General features: G+C 46.2%; 1 protein-coding gene across 17 annotated transcripts in view; it reads right to left on the bottom strand.

Moving 5' to 3' along the window:
* Positions 1–23,076, bottom strand: part of sdk (sidekick cell adhesion molecule) — a 94,655-nt gene that overhangs the window by 34,845 nt on the left and 36,734 nt on the right. For all 17 annotated transcript variants that reach the window (XM_033385516.1, XM_015185917.2, XM_015185915.2 and 14 more), the window contains exon 3: positions 269–406. In XM_033385516.1, coding sequence (XP_033241407.1) covers positions 269–406 — 138 coding nt within the window. The remainder of the gene's footprint in view (positions 1–268; positions 407–23,076) is intronic.

Below are 23,076 nucleotides of genomic sequence, written 5' to 3' on the forward strand. Positions count from 1 at the left end.
ATTGTTTTTCTACATCATTATCTTTCAAAAGTGCGCGGTGCCCAAAGAAAGAAAAAGTGTTTTCGTTTATGGTTTCATTTTACACCCCATGCCTCAGCCCCAGCCCCAGCCCCTGCCTCGGAGTCAGAGTCAAATGCGACGGAGTCGAAGTTAAAGACCCAAACTCAATCCGGATCCCCGTTTCGGCTGTCAGGTCGCTTTAAGGGACAAGTATTATGTTTAGAACGAAAACGGGCCACTCTGCAGAAGGTGGGAGACAAAAACTTACCCAAAGCATGGCACTGCAGGATCTTGGTGCTGCCTTCGCTCACAATCGAGCCCGATGACGATGGGTGCGTGGTGAAACGTGGCGCCTGGAGTTGTTGCTGCTGCTGGACCAGCTGCTGTTGCTGCTGCGGATTGGCATCTGGAATTAAACAAAGAGAGAGAGGTAAGGGTAAGAGTGATGGACACTTTAAGTTTCAGTTGTCAATGGAGGGGGGAGGGGGAGGGGGACGGGGCTCAAGGCATTCAAGGAATTTGCCCAACTTAGGTCTAAGTAATTCTTATTATGGCTTTACCGACCGCTTTACAGGAGGGGCGCAGGGACAATTTCGGGGAATGGATGAAAGGTGGAAAGGGAACTTTTTTGGCAGATCAAAAGGATGCTTCCCGATGCCACGATATAGTCACGTTAGACATGGGAGCTCTATGGAAACCACCAATGAATGATCTCTCAAAGATTGCTCTGAGAAATGCCCGAAACAAAATACATGTCGGGTGCATGACCTGCATTTATTACCTTGTCGGAATGGCAAGGTTCAATACAACAATATGGAAGATACACTTGATTCAGGGTAGTATCCCAGAAGCCTGGATTCAAAATTTCCTTGCTCCAGCTCTTATGGACTCTGAGAAGTAGGCCTCAAACAAGACGGATACATCGACTCGGCTAATGATGCTGATCAGGAATATAAATACTTATGGAGTCGGAAATGCTTCCTTCTGGGCGTCACACACATCCCCTATAGTCTGCGAGTAGCGAATATACCAACAATAATTAATTAAAACTAATTTAAAACGAGGCCAACTCATGAAATCCAAACCAAAAAAGTCCTTCTGCCTATTAGCGACAAAATATCCAAATTTCGAAGGCCTATTCTGTACAGATCCCACAATCCAGCCATAGAATGACATATTTTTAAAGGAAATGACTTTAAATATACTTTGCAGACCAATTGTGGAAGAGACACGAGATTTAGTTCGGCTTTTGGCTTAAATCCGAGAGGCTTACAGATGGAAATGCGTGATTTATATACCGGGAGGTGGGGAGACAAACCGACTCTGTTCTCATACGAGTGCACGATAGAGAGAACAACAGAGATCGATGGTAGTCGCAGATGCATTTCAAATTTCCCATTTCTCATTTCTGCTTCTGATTTTTTCTGTCCAACTTTCGGTTAGGGGGAGGGGGGCCATCGGTGGTTTCTGTTTTCTGGACAATGTATATTTTGTTAGCGGAACAACAGCAATATGGTGGAGGGCCACAATAAATTGCAACCTTAATGAAAAACATAGCCGAAAGAATACGAGCGAGCACGTTGTGAGGCGCGGCAGAGGCCGCGGCTCTATTTTTGTATCCGGTATTCAGGCAGAACCATTTTGGAGATTTTTATATAATATATTATATGTATATTATTAGTTTCCATTTTGCTTTTCAGCCCTTTCATCTCGCTTTCCTCCGCCAGAGGGCGCACACTGCACCAGGAAGAGTGTGCGAGAGAGACAGAGAGATAATGAGCATGATCCGATCTGATCCAGATTCGGCAATCTGCTAGATATGGCCATTCACTACGATTTTGTGTTTGGTTTTCTCGTATTTTCAAAGTTGCGGATGCCACAGATTTTGGTTTTTTGTGTGGGCGGAAGGGGTCTGCTCCAGCTCTTATAGTTTGGGAGAGGCGTTTGGAGGCGTCAAGCAGGACGGACAGATGGACGGACAGACAGGCTATTCCTTCTTCCTTCCTTCCTTCTTCTCGTTACGCACATCCACTTTTAGCACAAATCTAATATACCCCTATACCCTTCGAGTATCGGGTACAAAAACCCCTATGCATATTATTTCATTTGTGTAAAAAATATCACATTTCATGTATGTATGTATGTAAATATATATGCCGTTTTATTTTTGTACCTGTTTTTATTTTATTTGCATTTTTATTTAATTTTCAGACACAAATCGAACCCAAAACTGAATTCGAACCGCTCCTGTGGTGGCAATATGCAGCATCAGAAAGGGACACCACTTACCATGAACCGGACGTACACAAACATAACCTATACCCTATCCATATGCAGCGGGAGTCATGCACACGCCATGTGTGTTGTTTTGGAAAGAAGAAATAACGAAGGAGGGGAGCAATCTTTGGCAGAAAAATCATTAATAATTATTTATTAAAATTCCTAAAATTCCCGAAGAGATCTGTTGGAGAAAAAACGGGTTCTCGTGATGCATGAGGCCTGTGGCATGTAGAGTATGTACCGGAAAATAAACAGAATTCCACTGCCCCTCCCACACTGATATTACAAACATTTGTGCACCCCCGTTTGTGGGGATTATAAATTCGTTTTGCAGAACAATATTTTATACGTTTTGCCACCAAGGACTCCAATGGGCTGGCACAAGGGTACAGGAGAGGGCGGTGAATATAGTGGCAGAGTAAATTATTTTTATAAAATATTCGTTTTATGTCTGCACACGCACACAGATTCGCACAGCTACACACAGCTACAGATGGGGAGTAATATTGACAATTATCAAAGGAGCGACAATTTGCATTCATTGGACCTTAAATCGTGATAGAAATCGCAAAATAATGCAGGATATTTACTAGACAAAAGCGTTTATTGATTCAGAATAGACACAGATCCAGATACAGGATGGAGAAATCATCAGTTCCAGGGGCTAAAATTGCAGCTGTACTGAAAGGACGTTTGAATGTCAAATTTCAGGCACAATTGTACTTCAATGGTGTCAGTTGATTTTAAAGTTTAAACACAACTGTACCTGCATTGAAGACCTTAAACATGCGCTAACAATCCCCTGCCGATTCCGGCCAGCCCATTGTCCGTTGATTGTTGATCTAATGGCTATCAAATGTTCATTTTACGAGTAGATTGTTTGCCACCTCATTGCTCGTTGCCGCAGTGTGCAGTGTGCAGTGTGCAGGCGCCCCATTCATTAGTGCACGCCTCAATGGCGGCGGCGTGCGTCCTGCCCGTTGGATATTGGCTGTTCAATGTTGGCTGTTTATATTCCTGTTGTTTGAGCCGTTGTTTGGTTTCGGTTCAAGCCAATGGCGCCTACAGCCGCAGGCAGCCACTGGAGGCGTTGTTGCCATGATGACCGTCCATCCATTCATCTATTCATTCATCCAACCAACTAGCCATCCGTCCGTCCATCCATCCATCTATCCATTGGTCTGGCAGGTGACCCACTCACACTCCTAGTCGTCCAGCCGCCAAGCCGCCCAGCCCCCTAGCCCCCAGTGTCCTGTCCACCCGCCAAACAAAGCAGGCATTAAATTGCCAGCACGGAATCCAGGGGAGGGCTGTTGCTGGCACGCTCTTGTCAGCGATGCTGCTGCTGCTGCTGCTGCTGCTCTTGGTTTCATTTGCTTTGCTCTGGTCTCTGGGGTTTCTGCGGTTGGTTTCTGCGCATGCGCAGCCACCGCGCATTGCATGGCTTCCCCCCCTTCCCTTAGTGTCCATATGGGGCGGGGGAGTGTGGGACATTTGATATGCTATGACACTTACAGGTCTGACAACCTTGTTGCTGCCTCGATTGCTTCGCAACTGCAACACTGCCCCTTTGCGAGGCTACTGCTGCCGCTGTGGCAGCTGCTGCTGTTTTTAGTGATGCGCTCAATTTGCAACACGCACTCAAGTGCTGCAGGCCACTGACGACAGACAGGAAACTGTGTCAGCCTTAGTCTCATGCTGCATGCTGCATGCTGCATGCCGCATGCCGCATGCCTCATTTCTCATTCCTCAAACCCTCTCCAGCAGCCCACGACACTTGTCCCCAGTATATTGGGCTGGGCTTTTGTTGCCTGAATTTGTTTGCCCAATGCCTACCCCAGCCCAACCCCAGGCCCTCGGCCGCCGCCTCTCCCTCCTTCCATTCTCCGGCAGACAGGACAAGAAACGCCAGGCAGGCGGATTCCCAAGTAACTTCCTCATGAGGCATCTCAAGTTAATGATAAAACAGCCACACACACACACACACACACACACACACATACGGACCCATGCTGTGAGTGTGAAATGGGATAGTGCTTCGAGTAGTTGTGATAGCATCGGCCTCCTCTGCTCGTCCGTCCCCTTTTCAAGTGGATGATGCTGCAGGAGGAGGAGGAGGAGGCATTGCAGTTGCCCAGAAATCTTGGGTGGGCCCGGACAGTAAAGGATACGATGATCCCACAGGATAAGGCCTCATATATGTATCTAATGTTCCAGTTAAACGATGGACTCGGGTGAGGCCCAGGGAAATTTCATGGATAGAACAACAGTAACTGCCAGACACAGATCGGAACTGCCGATGGTTGACAATCTGTTGCGCATAATGTATATAAAAGTATCGCCAGCTATCGCATTGTTTCTTATCAGTGTGTTGGCTTCTCTCTTGGGACTTCCGAGAACTAAAATCAAAGAACGAGCAGCTCAGACGCGTCCAAGACCTTTTAGATACTCATTTGGAAACTGAAAGTATCTGGTAGGTGTTGAATTCTAAGATTTAGCCTAGACCAAGTTATATCCCTCGAATTCTGTTGCGCCGAAACTTGTTTCCAGAGTGCCGTCTCGTTTGTTTGGCTGTCAATCAATCCGACTGCAGGCCACACACACACACACACACACACAAATGCTCCCCCTCCCCTTCACCCCTGTCAGCCCCCCATCAGCATTCAAGTTTCGAGAGAGTCTCTCAACTAATTTTCATGTTGTCTGCACGACGAGCACGGCACATCAATCAAACTTTAACCCGCACAAACAATTCAAACTTGATTTCTTCGGTTTAGCTATGGTTCGTCTCCGGCTCCGTCTCCCTCTCCCACTCCCACTCATTGCTCTCTCTGCCTCTCTCACTCTCTTTCTATCTGCCTCTTTTTTCCCCAGTTTACTCTTTAACCCATATTTCAGAGCCAGAAGTTAAAAATCTACGAAAATATTGGAGGAGCTTAAGCAAAGGCTTCTGCCTGACAGATATCGTTCGAGAGGATTTTACAGATTCCAACTATCGTTAGGAGTCATCGCACGATGACCGAGGGACTGCAATCGATAAATTATCGGCTAATTATATGCACTCGATGACAACGCCCTTGTGTTTTATTACATATTTAAATACATTCGAAGCTAGAATATTTCTGAAACCTATTGGCTGCGAATACATTTTCATATTCGGTTCGTACTTTCTCTGGGCCTCGTTAAATCCGTCGCTGGCCCCTATAAATGGGCGGAACATTCACGTTAATGATCTTATTCAATTTTCCTTCAAATATGTATAGAAATACTTGCACGAACACTACAACAGAGAGAGTGAGAGAGAGCGAGAGAGAACGAAAGGGAGAATGAGAATAAGTGAACGAGAGACTGGAATTAAAGATACATGGGCAACAAATTTTCAATAATAATAAAAATCCTCACCCCCCAAAAAAAAAAATATAAGTATTTTAGGCCGGGCGGGGGAACCACGCAGTACACCATTTTGGGGCGGCATGCCGGTGGTGCAGGAGGAGGATTTTCGGTAATTATAGACTTCGAATGAGGTACGGAGTACAGCGGGTGTGGTGCGGTTTTCCCCTAGGGTTTTGTGGGAGATTTCCAAACTCAAGAAGCGAATAATTTATACAAAGCAAAACAGAAAAAACACAACAGCCGAAATTACACCCCTCCGGATCCCACTTAAACCGCATGTGACGCCTTAAATTACTTTCGAGCGTGCTGGCGGGCAAGGGAGAGGGATAGAAACAGTATGTCCAAGGAGAGGGAGATGGATGGATGTACATTCATATGTGGTGGAAGAGGGAGAAAAGAAGCGGGTGTCACTGAAAACCCAGAGGATGTTCCACCAACCACTTTTACATTGAATGCCATTCCATTTCGTTCAATTCCAAGCAACACAGGAAGCATATCCAACACGAAAAGTATATCATTTTGTGGGATATTCGTCGCCAGTCAAAAAGTATAGGGAAGATCAATATAAACACAAGAAGCTACACCGCAAACTCGAGTCGGTGTCCCGTTTGTTGTTCCCAGAGCTTTGCATTTGCTGAGAGCCGAGGAGTGCAAGCGCCCGAAGGTTGTTGCTGTTGCGAGAGAGCGAACGAACAGCTGCGAGAGAGCGAACGAACTGCTGCGATAGAGCGAGAGAATGCAGAAATTGCTAGAGCATGCATTGCGAGAGAGGAGCAAAGCTCGTGGATAAAATGCAGATCAAGAGATAAGACAATTGCGACTGCGCCGCACAATGGAAACGAAGTGGAAGCAGAGCAGCTGGAAGTATGGATATTTCTGAACAACAGTTCGATAGCCGATTCGATAGCGGTATAGCTCCTCAGTCGTTAGGGCTAAAGCTGATGGGATCAAGATCGGGTCATCATGGGGAACCAATCCAATCCACGAGCGTAACCGAAGGTTACTTTGGACCACTTTCCCTGTTTCGTTTCGTTTCGTTTAATTTAATTTCATTTTATTTCGTTGCCAGCTGACGTTTTTGTCGTTTGTCAAACGGAGGTTACCCACAGTACACCTCTCTGGCCCTCCTCTTTCCAGCAGTGTTCTCTCCTTATCTCTCTTTCGCCTTTCCCCTGTGCTATCCCTCTCGCCCTCTGGGCTTACTCCCTTCCTGACCAACAGCCGCCGTTGACACGTCTCATAAATTTCATGGCTGTCGCTGGTCCGTTGCCTAATCCGCGTTTTCCTTTCCCGCCCTACCCTCTATTTCTCCCTCCTCTCTCTCTCTCTCTCTCTTGTGTCACGTGAGAAATTGCACCTATCACTTGTCCTTCCTCTCTGCTGGACCTCGCTCTCCCATCCCATCTTGCACTGGTGGTGCTATATGGTTCATTCCTTAAATTCATTCCGTGATTTCAGCTTTAATCTACGGCGACCATGTGAAGTCACGTAATGGCGGATGAGATCTGAAAATGGGAACATCTCCAGGGGGATGCAAGACATTATTCACTCACAAACATTTCAAAACTCAAGTGACTTTGTGTCGTCAGCGAAAGGCAGCAGAATCAATGAAGCCCAGAACCAAAGACCAAGGACCAAAGACCAAAGATAAACTTCCAATTCGCATGCCCCGTCTCTGTGGGGCATTGAATCTATGCAAAGTTGGAATGCGACAAATGGCCAAATTGGGACTACCAGGAGAACTGTGACTAGACAACTGCAAGGACAACTGCTATGACAATCGCATGTTGCAAGCGAAGGCGAAACTATTAAAATGACATTTCCGAAATTCTTGGCACCCAAGCGGCGGAACACACACACACACACATACACCCAGTCCATGCGTCCATGAGTATGTGTGCTGGCAGGCAGAAAGTCCTCCTAGACACAACTCGAAACTGAATTAACAGAAGCAATACCCCGATGGGAAAGGAAATTATAACTGAATATTGAATGCTCTTACGAGTATTGTAGGAGATGGAGTAAGCTCAAAATATATGCACATACATATATTGTACGGGATCGGGAACGCGGCAAGGGCCGCGGCTCTACATTTGTACCTGATACTCAAACAGTATAACCCATAAGATATATTCACTCTCGAAGAACAGATTCCCACTCACCAATAACAGTTTCCGACTCATGAAAGTGAGTTCGAATGAGCACACCTTGCCGGCTGAAGATGGATCACCAGCACCATCTCCATCCCCATCCCCATCCCCATCCGATTACTTCAGACAATAATCCGCCCGATCCGGCGGCTATGCCCCGAAACATGGACCGAACATATATTTATGTGCCTCGACTCCCGACTCCCGACTCCCGATTCCCGACCCGTGCATATATGTATGTATTGTACGAGAATGACAATGAATTGGCCCGACAACTCGAACAAGAAAGTTCAAAAAACTTAAGTTCAGAGTTTATTGATTTTCACGATGTTTTCGTTCTTTTTCACACAAGTTGTTGCCGTTGCTGCTGCTGGACCGATGGATGCCGCTGGAAGGCATTTAGTTTGCCATTTGACACAACAGCCATGGCCAAGAAAAGTGGTCGTTGTCCGACAGGATTGGGGGGGTGGCGGCGAGAGGGCCAAGAGGACAGGGAGGCCAGTTGTAGAAAAATATACGAGTACGAGCTTGTATGTATGTATGTTGCTAAGACCCCGAGGCAAATGGCCATCGGCCATCGGCCATCGTTTTGTGGGGAAAGAGAACTGTAACTGAAACTGCATCTGGGATAAAAATAGCCAACGAACGATGCGTGTTTTGCTTGTTTGTTGTCTCGATTCATAATGGACTGCGACAATCGAATATATATGTATATGTCTGCTGTTGGTCAAGGACTTTTTTGCCCAGAAAACGGGAGCTCCCTCCTTTTCTTTCACCACAAAAGGGTATTACTGTGGGAATTACATGCCACAAAGAAAACTCTCCTTGTGCTGGGCATCGAGTGGAAATATCCTTGAGTCCTGGTTAAAATTGGATGTCTTTCGAACAAACGTTTGAGGGATTCATTCGAACCTCTTCCGAATCGATCTTGGTTCAGGTAATCCCCTAACTTAACTGCTTTAACATTCACATTATAATCTATGATACGATAAATCAGTCACGATATATATTGTACAGCGATAAGTACAGCCCTGCTCCGGTTATCGCAAATCGCAAGTTTCTTACGTTTTCACAAAGCGGAAAACCGGAGCATGGCAGGGCTGTACTAGCCTCATTTTTCCCCTGCATTATTATTGTTCACTTTTTTCGATTAGTTTTTTTTTTTTGCCACCCTGCGCCGCGCCTGTGACCTGCCCCTGGCGCATATTTGCATAGAAGCGATAATCAGTTGCCGGCAACAATTAACAAACGTAAAGTTTCCCAGGCAGTGAAATATTCGCAGATACGCAGATACGTATGTACATAGAAACGGGTAGGAGTACGGGCACGGGCTCGGGCACGGGCATGGGGCTTGAACCGAAAGCATTTAGCCACATTATGTTCAGTGAACCAGTTCCATCTGCATCGCCGTCCTTAGGTATAGTGCTCTCTTGTGCGTCCAACAATTTCTCATCTTTAGATGAAAATTCGCACAGGAAAACCTGTTTTTCCGTCTTGCTCTTGGTCTCTGTCTTGGTCTCTGTCTCCGTCTCCATTGGTGTTTGTGCTCGGTTGGCATGCAATTTTCTTTTAGTAGACTTTGGCATGGCCATTCTCCTGCTTTTGCTGTCAAGCTTCTTTATCAGCTGCTGCTGCTGCTGCCATTGCTGCCCAAGACTCTCACTCTCTGGCTCATTATAAACAGGCGGTGGGGCAACAATGCACCTGAGCAGCAGGAAAGAAAAATAGAGGAAAATATGTGGAACACAACACAAGACACAACAAGAGCCGTGCTTGGCAAATCCGCTAAAGAAAAGCCAGAAGTGGAAAGGCATTTGTGCCAAGCAGAACAGCAACAAAGCAGCGCGACACCGTCACCGGCTCCGGCTCCGTCTCCTCCTCCGGCTCCTGCTCCTGCTCCGGCTCCTGCTCGTTCGGCATCAACATAAAACATCAACAACGAGACAGAGAACGACAGGGGACGGGGGACGGGGGACGTGGGACGGCGGAGGAAATCATTTGAGCATGAAGGACGCAATCTGCACGAGTATATAGATCATATTTTTAAATTATGCTAACAAGGAAGTTCATTCATTCATTGCTTTGCATTTCGTGGTACTTTCCGCAAACAGCGCAGAGGGGGGCTCCTCTCAAGGGGGCTCTGTTTGCGGAGCAGTCGTGGAATTCATCAATGTACAAACACTCAATTAAATATTTCCCTTAAGTGATCGCACACCAGCGTTGCCGGAAAGGACATCCTTGGTGTCCTTGCAGCACATTTGAGCCTTGATTGGAGATGCCCATCGTTTATTTTTGCTATTTTCAAGCAGAAAAAACTGCAGTCTCCCCATTATGTTCCTTTAATTCGCAAATTCTTGGCCAAATCTCGGGTAATTTATGACTTATGCTTTGATCCGACTCCCGCCAGGTGGTGAGACAAGGAGTATCCCCCCCTCCTCTGGGCTTCTCTCTTTCTCTGTTGTTTATTGCGCTTTTATTTTAATATGATTTTCCAGCAATTGTCATTGTCTGTTCGCTGCCGTTTTTCCAGAGTTCGCCTGTCGTCCCTTTCCCTTTATTTATGTAGTTTCCTTCCGTTCCCAGACAAGCTCTCTCAGAGCTGTCGCTGTTGTCTGCTGGTTGGCTGGCAACACATGGAACAACCTGCCCCATCTCGTTGCGACTTGGACACGAACTTGGCAACGAACACACCGACATAAAGCAGGGAAGCCCCCTTCCCCTCGTTTCATGGGCTTTAAGTAGTTTAATTTGGGATGGCAGCTTCTTGGAATTACGAGTGGACTCGTATGAATGTTACATATAAATGATTTTTTATTTTAAACTCTCCATGTTGCCCCCCGCCCCGCTCCGCCCTACTCTCTGAACCTTTTATTGTCCAGCTTGTAGGTTTTTTTCTGGTCGAAAAACAAGCACCAGACAAAGGCAGAGAAGAATTAAAATCCGCTTTGGTGGGATACAAATTTAAATCTAATGAAATACAAGTTACACAAAACTTTGGGGGGCTGCCCTTTGGCTTTGCTTGAAGCCATTAAACGAGTTCTACTTTTGGGAACATCCGCTGATTCCTGGGATTGTATGGATCCCCGAGTGATCCTTCAGAGGGTCCTCTCGTGTAGCCTCTCTCTTGGCATCATCTTTCACTTCTCAGTGTTAAAATCATTATAGGATTTCTTTCAAAGTTTACCTTCGGAAACATTTGTGTTGTTTTTTTTTGGCCACAATCAGGCAAAGGTCCTTCCTTCCTTCGCTTTGTTGCACTTGTTGTTCCTGTTTTCTGTCTGCTGTGTCTTCTCTTCCTGTTGACGTTTTCATAGCATCAAAACTTTGCCTATTGTTCCATTCCACATCCCATTCATCCTCCTGCACTTGCTGGGTCTTCGCCTTCTTCGGTTGCAATCAAGGTCGTGGCTGCAACTGAAGGAAGTTCGCCTGAGTGCGGCAAGAACAACATAATTAGCGCATTTCCTTCGTGCCACTGACAGTGGCAGCAGCAGCAGCTGTAACAGGAGCATCATCCGTGTCTGAGGAGCGTGAAACGCCTGGCCCAGCCTGCCCCAGCCTGCCCCTGCCTGCATGCCCCACCCGTTCGCCACTTAAGAGTGTCTGGCACTTCAAACACGCACTCTCCCTGGGCGGAGGGGGAGGAGTCTGGCGCAGGGGCATGGCATGGCATGGCATGGCATGATAACGTGACATTGAAACAATGCCTCGGCTTCATCGCCTCGAGATGGCAGCGTGACACAGATCCCGATAGTTCGGCAACAAACACTGCAAGGAATGTGTCCTCCCGAGGGAGCTGCATCGTCTGTGTGGCGTCTGGAAGTGCCATCTCTGAGGGTGCCCCCACATCACTCCTGGCCCTCTGTCATATGTAAGTTGTTCTCTTGTGCCCCTGATTATTATAATTAAGTTTTGTTTGCCGCCGCTGAAGCGTAACACTCATTGGAGATGCGTCGGGGCCTGCCATGTGCGGTGGAGGCAGGAGCCAGTAGAGCCAGTGGAGCCTGTGGAGCCGGGGGAGCCACCGCCACCGCCACCAGCTGCTTTATGTCTGACAATTTACAGCTCGATTAACTCTCACAATTCGAGACGGTCGTCCGACTCAGATTTCAGGCCAAGACGGAAACGAAAACGCCAACAGAAAAGGAGCGGCCGAGAGCGGAGAGGACCTGGGTCACCTGGCTAATCGCTGGGAGTGCAGGCAGGGCGGGGGCGGAAGGGAGATCTCCATCAATTGGGAAAATGGCCAACGGAGAAGCAGGCGAGGGCGGGCACCCCGCCCACCGCTTCAGATAGTAGATGGATGATGATGGCTCGACAAATTGAAAAGAGTTTCGGACTCGAGAGTCTCCTCGAGGCAATTGAGAAATGCAATAAGGGACAGGAGAGAGGGAAAGCGATGGGCAGGGATCCAGAGATAGCGGGTGGAGAAATAAGAGGAGAAACCGCTAATTGAGCAAAGCAATTTATTTTTACAACGCCCCTCTGGACCTCTGCCCACCCTCCACCACCCTCTCCACAGGCCATTCGAGAGCACGAAACCCAAGAGGGCGGTGGGAGGCGGTGGGAGGGGGTAGGAGGCGGTAGGGGGTGGGCCTGATGGATACTCAAGTGGTTTGGTTTTCGAGGTCCTGAAATGTTTGGCCTTTTTCCGTTTCGTGCCAATAGACTTATGTTTTTGATTGTCTGGAGAGTTCTTAAAAAACTATCTTTTCAGGACCGCTTCAAAACCCGTTTCCGTCTCTTTTTGGGAAATTAAATTTTTACCTTTTCTCCCAATTCGTATTCCCTTTTTTTTGTAGAATCCTATTTAATAATCGTTTTGTGTCCTTCTTTCGGAAAATAAATATTTCCATTGAAAAACAATTTTTATACAAATGGAATATAAAAAATAATTCTTAAAAAAAACCCGTTTTATGGTTAATATTTGTAAGCGCAGAAGCCAACCAGTCGACCTGCCCAACAGAATGATCTAAGAAGACCTCTACCCTAGAAATCTGAACCAAATAATACCCCCCTCAAAATTCTTCGACCTTGATTTATTTTTATTTTTTAAATAAACATAATTTATTCTGTGCCTCTTGTATAAGTTACAATTATCTGGCTTTACCATTTAAAATAAAACAAAAAAAAAATATTTTTGAGAGCCACAAACTCTGGGGGAAAAAAATAAAAATAAGTAACCGTTTTAGTCTTTATTTTGAATGATTTTTTAGCCGATTGAATGACCTTTTACACCTGATTTTGACGACTTTTTTAGCCGTTTTTACCCGTTTTTAACCGCCTCAACAGCCTGTTTTGTGCATGAACCCAAAAGGGTTTCAAAGGATATCTTTTTTGGTGAATCCTCAGTTTTGCAGACGCTTTAAAACGGTTACCGTTTGTTTTTCTTCTCAGATTTTTCACTTTTCCAATCACTTAGCTGCAGTTGCAGTTGCAAGTTGCAAGTTGCCAGTTTTCTCACACACTCGATAGATTTCGAATTGTGATTCGCATTAACCCAATTTACAAAACGCATCGCGCGGCGCTCCCACTTTAATCGACCCCTGCCGGACCTCCGTGCCCCTCCACACCCCTTGATTGCCAGGATTTGCGACTTCGAGGCTCCAGAGAGGGACTGAAATTGGTATACCCTCCTTATCGCTTGACTGCCAGCGCGCCAGCCGGTCAGCCCGCCCGCCCCATCAAAGCAAATTGCAATTGCTTCGGATCTATAAACAATTTTACCAAAACGCAGAAGAACGCAGAAAGGGAACGAATCTTTTTGGGAGCACGTCGGGAATTAGGTACACGAGGGGGAGGGGTGGGGCATCCGTTGGATGTTCGATGTTCGATGCTTGATGATGATGAAATCGTCTAAAAATTGTATTGTTTATTTTTCTATTTTCGGTGTTTGGCGTTGGGTTTTGGGTGGCAAGGAGGGAGTCAATTGCAGCGATAGACTCCACACACACAGACACGCGTAGAGGCAATTACTCTCGTAGATACTCGTGTCTAGATACCCGAAGAACTGCACTCGGAAGCCATATGCTCACCAAAGAGAAGATGTGGGAGAAAATTCAGAGAGGGCTGGAAAAATGCTTGCTGCAGATCATCCAGCAAGAGGCGAGAAGGTATTGCATATAGATCGGCAGATGGTTGCTATATATCGCATCGTAAGTGTATTATCAGTCACCTTTGACCCGCTAAGCCACACTGGAAACGATTACAAATCAGTCGTTTATCGTTTATCGATACTGGGGTGACACCGATATATACCATTGCAGACGATAGGCGGGCATGCTTCGCTTTCATTTCCATTGAAACACTGGGAGATATTTAACCGATTCAGGCCCTTTTTGGCAGAGTTATAGCCGATGTATTTGGGGAATATAATATGCCTGGCATGGCGAAGAAACTGGCCTCTACCCTCGCTGCAAAGGGTACACAAAAGGCTGTAGAAAAAGTCGAGGCAGAGTAATGGTGTGGCATGGGGCATGCGGCATGCGGCATGGAGGGGGTTCGTTGAGAACAAGTAAATCTGGTTTTTGGTCGTCAAAGTATTAACCTTTTGGGCTTGGAGACTGCCTTCCTGCCTGCATCTGAAATATTTCAAGCATTTTATTCCACAAAAGAAAAAGAATCGAAGGAAACTCATTCAGAGCTGGGGGCAGGGGGCAGGGGGAAGGGGGCAGGTGGAGCAGCTGCCAGTGCCAGTGCCACTGCCACAGCAGCTCGGCTCAGGTGTGCAACAGAGAGGGTCACGGGGAGGGGGGTGGCAAGCAGGCAGAGAGCGACTCAAACTGTGGCAGCTCCATTCAGCTGAGGCTCCACTCCAGCAGCAGCGGCAGAGAGAACACAATCGCTGGGAGACTTTTGGTGGCCACTGTGCAAGTGGACGAGTGTGTGTATGTGTGTGTGTGTGTGGCAAGTGGCGCGCACGATTACTCACATGTTCCCCCACCCCTCCCATCTGCCACCATCTTTTGCCGGCACTCTTAGCTGCTGGTGGTGCTCCTCCTTTTGAGGTCACTTCAAGTGGCTTATTTCCGCCTTTTTGCATGCTGCTCCTGCCCCTCTTTCTCTTTTCCACTGCACTGCCCCCCCTCCCTCTGCCACTCTTGGGTGGGGTCAGTTTCCACATGTGGCAGCAGTTAACAACAGAAATCGAAACAGAAACGGCTAAGAAAAGCCAAAGAGAGACGAAGCCACCGACCGTGTGGATGACCTGTAATCTCAGGGCAATAAATCAATCAGTCAGTCGGTCAATCAATCAATGAATCACAGTACAAGTTCTGATGTGATATCGGGGGGAGGAACTCTTCCATCTCTCAGCCAAAGAAGAGAAAACGTTGAGACGCCTTATGGATATCCATCGAAATCGATTAATCGACTACTGTATCGATATGTGCATATATCGATGAGAGAAGATTCTGGACTAGTCTTTCGATATATGCAGCTATGGTTCAACGAACCATCGAATAATGTGTGATCTTTCGATGAATCTATCGAAAGACGAATCAGATTTGAGTGATTCTGATGCCCAAGGAGGGATACATCTCTCTCTCTGTCTCCCTCTGTCTTTCTCTGTTGGAGAGCTCTCCGCTTGAGTGCTGCCGAAACACCTCAGTCGCCCCTCTGCCGGCGTACAGGGTAGCACCTTCTGTGCTCGAAAGTGGAACACACACACAAAGAGCGCGGCGAGCGGCGCAATCGACAAAAGCCAAGAGTGGACGCTGCAACAAATCGCCAAGTGTCGATAGCATGAGAACAAAAAAACAAAGAAAAAATGAAATGTTGCTGCAGCAAACACACACAGACACACACACACACACCCACAATCCAAGAGGGAGGGAGAGTGAGTGAGAGAGAGAGATGCGAATGCGAATGCGGGGAATCGCATTTTTTTGAATTTGGCCTTTTTGTTTTGCTCTTTTATTCGCTTCTTTTGTTGCTGCGCGCTATTGACTCTTGTTCCCCTTTTCAGGCCTCCTCCGCCGCCGCCTCCGATGCTCCTTGCTGCCTTGCCTCGCCTTGCCTTGCCTTTGCCTCTCGCTTTGTTGCTCTTTCATTTGCTCGGCAATCATTTTAACCCAAATTGTTGTGGCAACTCTAGAGCTGCCCCAACAACGACAACGACAACGACAACGACAACGACAGCAGGGAGTCACATGCATCATGCAACGCTTTCGGGGAGTCGGGGAGTGGGTGAGTGGGGCACCGGGCACCGGGGGAATACACCCCGAAAGAATGCGAACAACTGCAACGGAAGTTAACTCAATTCACGGGCCAATTTCGTTTATTTGTTAATTTAAATTTTCATATTTCAGGATACGGGCGGGCGTGCCGGCAGCGCGGCGGCAGCAGGCCAGGTGAAGCCCGGTGGCAAGGTTATCGTTCGCGCCAGACGAGGGTGGATCCGATGGTTCGTTCCACTCGAACGCCGCTCGAGGGGCGGCTGGAGCCACACCAAACACACCAAACAATGTACAGATACACAAGACACACAACATATGTGACTCTCGAACGACTCTGAAGCGACAGATGTCCCAAACTTCTAAATTATCGATGTATCGATTCGTGTAAGTAAGTCGATAATCGATAGCATTCGAGTACAAATTCAATTACAATGATTCTTCTTAAAATGTTTATCGAACATGAACCTTGGATAAAATTGCACAACTCTGCGATATCCGATTACGAGTAATTGATGATCGATTCAGCATGCAATGTTTATCGAATAAGAACCATCGATAAAGGTATAGCTAACTATAATCGAATACAGATCTAAATCAAGAGGCGATCAGAATCGAAGCAGCCCAATGTCCAGATGAGGTGCCAAAGCCGAGGGACATACAGAGGCGCAAACAAGGCATTCAAACCTTGGCTCCGTCTCCACCTTTTCACCTTGCCACAGGTGGCCGGCAAGGCCATGGCAGAGAAAGAAAATCCAGAAGATGACCAATCCGACTTCCGGCTTGGGTGGTCGTCCCTCAAAAGCCGTAAGATATGTGCCTTCTTTGAAGGCCTGGAGGCGCTCTTATTGCCCCACAGAGAGGCCTACTAGGCTTCACTCGATGTGGAGGAGACGACGAGATTCAAAGCAGGAGCCACAGCCACGGGTGATCTTATGGCGGATTCCACAATAATCCCCTACTAAGAAGCAAAGGAATCTCGTTAAGGTATGTAGAATCCTGGAGATTCTACTGTTGAAAATCCGCCAGAGCACCAGGAGGAGGACGGGGAAGCTTGGTCGTAATTCATTAATGCAGCCAGTGAATAAAACTGGTTTTATAAATATACAAATATTCATCGATATATGTACAATCGAACGATAATCAGTGAATAAAACGACAGCCATCAAATAGATTACTTTTACTGCATTGCATCAGAGCTCGATTCGTGGACAGAAATAAAAGACAGGGCATTAAAAACTTATCATATCGATAGCCATCATCATCGATAGCACATGACGCAAAGCCCCAGACCAGGCGCCACGGACACACGAGTGTGCGTCATTCTGAACAGTAATTCGAATCGCAATGTCCGACAATGCCGACGATCGATCCATTCTTTCGGCTGCAAAGCCAATCACCAGACAGGGACACACATCTTTACATACCATTTGAGCGGTGGGGGTGCTGGGGTGGGAGTTGTTTGCGCTTCACTCTTATCGCTATCGCGCTGCAGATAACGAAGCTAACCCAAAAGCAAACCGAGTGTAAAGTGGGGCAAGAACAAGGCGTTCTGTAATGTTTTCGTTGTCTTAGATGTAAGCTAGAGATGGACTGCTCCCGATGTGTCCGTTCGCTTAGGGGGAAGTTTCTGCAGTCCACCAGCGAACGCCGGATGACCCTTAACCCTCTCTCTATCTCCCTCTCCGGCTGAAGTGGATGCATCTCAACTCATTTCAGCTCATCCACTTAGTCCGTGTCCCTGTCCGTGCGGCATGCCCCTCCCTTCGCTTGAGGAATTGATGTCTGTCGGTGGCTGTAATCAGAGCAATCAGGGCAGTCGTCAAGTAGACTCTCCCTCGCTCCGCCTTTGCAGTTCCTCCTCCTCCGCCCCACTCTTGAGGGGAGAGCGAGGGGGGGAGAGTTTCTTGTTGGAAGCCCGCAGCTGAAACCAAAATTTGGCTAAAATCTTCGGCGACGATGACGATGATGGGGAAAGGGGAAGCAGGAAGAGGATAGTGGATGGAGGGACTATCATTCCAAAAACTTTGTTGACAACTTCAGGACACACGAAGCCCAGGAACGGAAACGGAAATGTGAATGGAAATGGAAATGGTGGAGGAGGAAGAGCAGCATCAAAAGGAGCATCCCCATTTCATATGGAGGCAAAGTTTTATAATTTCCAAATAAGTGTGCCTGCCTCACTCCCCCCCTACACCACCACCTCGCTCCCCTCTCGATTCCTTTAATCTTTGACAGAAAAAAAAAATGAAAAACTACTCTAAAAAGTGCAGTCAACTTGTGTGTTGTTGTTATCGCCTCTCCAGACAGCAGCCAAGAATCAAGAGTTGTATTTCCCCCTTTCCCCCGCTCTCTGCCCTTTGAGGGAATGCCCCAATGTCTGCCCCCCAATACAGCGATAAGCCATGGAGCCCACTCACATCATTCCAGCTCATTTTTGTTTTATTATTATTTCTTTCTTAATTTTAATTAGCGCACAAAATGCATCATCCCAGAGACTCAAAGAGAGCGGGATCACGGAGAGACTGCAGCAGGGGCTACATATATGGACGGGATCCAAGGGTAATTACATCGTCTGAGGCGAGTTATTTAATTAAAATAGAACAAAAATCAAGAGAGCAAGAGAGGAAACTCTATAATCCGCTGGGGATGAGGTCTTGTCTACCACAGAGGGAACGGGGGAGGAAAGCGCTAGAGCGATCGTGTCTATATACAGAGGGATAATTATCCTAAATATAGCCAAGAAAAAAAAAGTTACAGATTTAAAATAAGAATAAATAAATTTAAAAAATATATATTTAAAAGATACAAACAAAATTAAATTTATATGGAAATAAATTCTAAAAAAAAAATAAAGTAATAATACAATTTTAAAAATATTTAAAATAAAAAAAAAATAAAAATTCGAAGATAAAAATAAAAGTAAAAAATCATTTTAAAAATATTTAAAACTGAAGAAACTTTTCAAAATTCAAAGTTAAAATTTCTACATTTTTAAAGTTAAAAGTAAAAAAATCAATAATTGTAAAAAATTTAAATTTAGGTAGAAATAAAAATTAAGGAAAATGTATAAATAAAGTGGAATAAAAAAAAAATAAGTTAAATAACATTTTTTTAAATATTTAAGATTAAAGAAACATTTAAAAAATACCAAATAAAAATAAACACACATAATTAAAGTAAAAGAAATTTTAAGAATATTTCAACTTAATGAACAAATCTAGAAATTTCTACATTAAAAAAAATATTAATAAGTCTAAGAGTTTATAAAGAAACTCTAAGCGTACATCCAATTGGGAAAACAACTTGAAGCAGCTTTGCTTTATTTTTGTGTGGAATATTTTTCATTAGTCTTTTTTTTTAATCTGCGCTCCGGAATGTTTTCCTTTTGAAAATGAAAAGTTTTCTTATCATTCCAGCTGCTGCTGCTGCGACTAATAGAAAAGGCCAGGAGTATGAATAACATTTGCAAAACTGATACAAAAATAAAGAAGAATGCACGAGAGCGTCCCTCCCCTCGGACAACACACAAATCAGGAGAAAGTTAAATGATTGCAGTCATAGTAATAGTCACAGTCCGGGGGACGGGGGGGGACGAGGGACGAGGTGGGGGGGAGGTGCGGAAATGTGGAAAGTAAATGGGAAAATAAATGCAGTTGTGCAAACAGAGCTGCACAACTTATTCAGTGGCTTATCGGGGATGCATTCATTCACTTAGTTACTCATTCACTCAGTGAATCATCCATCAAAGCGCCCGGCATTCTGTTGATGAAAAGTCGGGCCAGGGGGCCAGGGGCCAGGGGGCAGGGGGCCAGGGAGCAGCGTAATTACTAATCAAAGGAAAAGCAAATAACGAAAAGAACTCTTAAAGGGGAGATATTACTATTTTGTATCAAGGACACATAAAGAGCTCCAACGCTCGCAAAGCAAGCAAATTCCAGGCCCTGTGTATCCTGGACGCACATTCCATTCTCTGCTTTGAATATTATGAAAATTCGTTGGAATCTTGTCACAAAGCCATGAAGCAAGGTAAATTGGTTCCATCTCCAGACAGCAAACAACAAACAGCAAACAGCTTCCACCGTATTTTCATTTGATTTTCGGCCTTCTTGGGGATGCGCAAACATTTGACCAAAAACAGTCGGACCCCTCCACTGCGGGACGGGATGGACAGTACGGACACACAAAATATTTTGATCAATCAAATGCCAAACCCGAGCGAGGGCAGCCCCATGGAAAGTAGAGCCAAAGGTTCAGAGGTAGACGCCGGGCCGTTGCCGGGCCACGGCGGATACGACAGTGCAGGACCCGTACACGGACACGCAGTGGCAGTCAACTGCAGCCAGAGTTCTGGCTGGAATCGCATCTTCACAAAAGCTAATCAGCGTCCGACTGCCGGTTGTCGACACAGCAGCTCCAATTATTTCCATTTCAGGACGAAATGCAACAGTTACCCCCAGGACCGCCAGGATACACCGACAGTCCCACCGCCAGCATATGGACAAACAAATAGTTCCATTTTCAATTTTTGCTTTCTGACTTTTATTCGCGTTTCTCGCATCAACAGATACCCGACGAGTAGAGCAGGAAAGCAGGAAAGCAGCAAAGAAAGGCGACTTTTGGAGACTTCAGATACCCTGGAGGATGGATACTTTACATGGCGTGGATGCAAGATGAAGATACAGACGATCTGGAACCATTTTAGATGATTTATTTCATTGTTCTTCACACAGACAGAGAGCGAGATCTCTGGGAGTAAATGCCCACGCTTGCTGCTAAGCCACAATGGGAAAGAGCGCGATCTGATAATGTGATCTGATCTGTAAGCTTCCGACTCATGGGCTGCCTGCAGAGTAAGGCAGAATATTGTTACCAAATTCATTCATTGTTCAACTGAAAATTTGGCACAATCGTCGAAAAGAATGATCTCATCTCTTCATCGATCGTCCCCGCCCCGCATCGGGTGTCTCCGCCCAACGAGGCGGGGCCTTATCTTTAGAAAACCCCGATTTTTTGGCGCGGCACGAGCTTTGCGGAAAATTGGCACAAGGGACTAATTTCCATGGAAACGGGGCTGAGCAGATCTAATGCTGCGTGGAAAATATTTACGGGACTCACTGTACGGGACTGTGGCACGGAAACGGAGAGAGACGGAGATTGCTGGAGTGGGAAAATAAGGAAAAAGTTCACGCCCACAAATTGTGGGAAATTGCCCTAAAAGTTGGGATTTCATTGAAGCAACTTTTTGGGGCGGGCCTGGCTGGAGACGGCTTTAAATCGGGAATAAGATGGCATTAACGGGCTACGAATCATTTGGGCGAATGGAATCAATTATGAATGAGTCGATTATAGTCGGAACGTCGATTAGAAATCTATTGTGCACCGCCAGAAGGCAATAAAAGAACACAGATTTCAATCAACGAATTGGTTTGGTTGTTCAATCAAAAGAGAAAAAAGAGCAAAACGATTCGTATACGAATGCCAGTGGATTCCTTTCAGGGGAAACACTTTCCATTACAATACAATACGTGGCGATATAGATACACATATATATGTTGTAGTATGTGCTCTCTGGATTCAGTTGAACGGAAGTCAACACCAAATCGAAGAATGGAAAGAAGCCCAGGGAGGGACAGAGAGGGTGAGGGAGAGTGGCAGCAGAAAATCTGTGCCCAAAAACAACACAATCAAGAAGAAGCTGAAACAATTGACTTTGCCACATTCGAGGGAAAACTTTTGTGCAAGCAATGAAAATCAAAATGAATATCATTTCAGCAAATCAACACGTTTTTGTTATAGCACCCACTCCTCTCTCCCTCTCCCTCTCCCTCTCTCTCTCTCTCTGGTACTCATTGAGAACAAATCCAAGTCTGAATAGTTATACAGCTTCTATAGCTACCTCCCTGCTCCTGCTCCTCCTCGAGGGGCCCTACTTTCGACAAGAAAGTGGTTGCCATTGCATATACCCTTTCAGCCCGAGGGTAGTTTCGGTGTGCCAGCCGTTTGCTTAGGGGAAACAGTGAACCGTTCGAGGGGCCGTTCGGTTATGGGGAATTTCTGCAACAGGAACGGAACAGCCGAGTGGCTTTGCTCGGGTCCCCCCTTGTACCCAAAGAGACCATCCCCTCCAAGGTATCCGAAGGTTCGACTACCCCGAATAGCTGAAATTTCATTCTTGTTGTTGATTGAATTGTGAGAACCAAAAAGTCGAAAACTTTTCAACGAGCGTCTAATAGCAAATTGTGTGTGAATGTGTGTGTTGGTGTTGGTGTTTCCATGCGGGTGCCGAGTGTGTGAAGGCTTGTGCTGCCTTCCATGAATATATAATGAAAACTTCTCACGCACACACACGTTGGGGAAGGAAGTTTCCAACCCAAGGCTCCGTAAGGGTACCAGATCGAGGGGAAAACTCTTGGGTTAGGTTGAAAAAGGGTTAACGAAGGGAGGGAGGGGGTAATGTAGGGATAATGTGCCAGAAAGGGGGTGCGGCCGGAAGTGGGGTTTCGGGCATGCCGCGACATTGACTTTGAAAATTGGTTTAGTTTCGAGAACATGGGGCTTTTAATTAGTGTTGATAAATAGTGGTGGAAAATGAGAGTGAATATCTCGCTATCTCTCTCTCTCTCCCATTGTGGCTTAGCAGTTAGGGGGTGGTTTTTCACTGATTGAGGGAGAGAGAGAGAGAGAGAGCGCTCATGGCATGAATGGAGGTAGGCTGGAGGTAGCCTACCAGTAAGAAGGGGTGCCCAACCCCCGACGCGCGGTAATTAAACAAGTGACCAGATTTCAGTTATCAACGCGTGGAGTTAATCAACTTGCATGACAATTACAAACAAAATCAAATAATAGCACAACGAGTGGGAGTGGGAGTGGGCGTGAGTGAGAGAGGGAGAGAGAGAATGGGAGTGGGAGTGGGAGACGGAGAGACAGAGACATAATCTGTTAATAATTATTCCATGTAAACCGATTCATTTTGTAGATTACACGAATCACGAACGTGACTAGAGCCTGGCGCATTGTGTGTTGTGGCTGCCACACGCTGCCTGTGTGTCCTTTTCTGGCTCCTCTATCTGGCCATC

Source organism: Drosophila pseudoobscura, chromosome X (assembly GCF_009870125.1).
Source record: "Drosophila pseudoobscura strain MV-25-SWS-2005 chromosome X, UCI_Dpse_MV25, whole genome shotgun sequence".
Classification (NCBI taxonomy): domain Eukaryota; kingdom Metazoa; phylum Arthropoda; class Insecta; order Diptera; family Drosophilidae; genus Drosophila; species Drosophila pseudoobscura.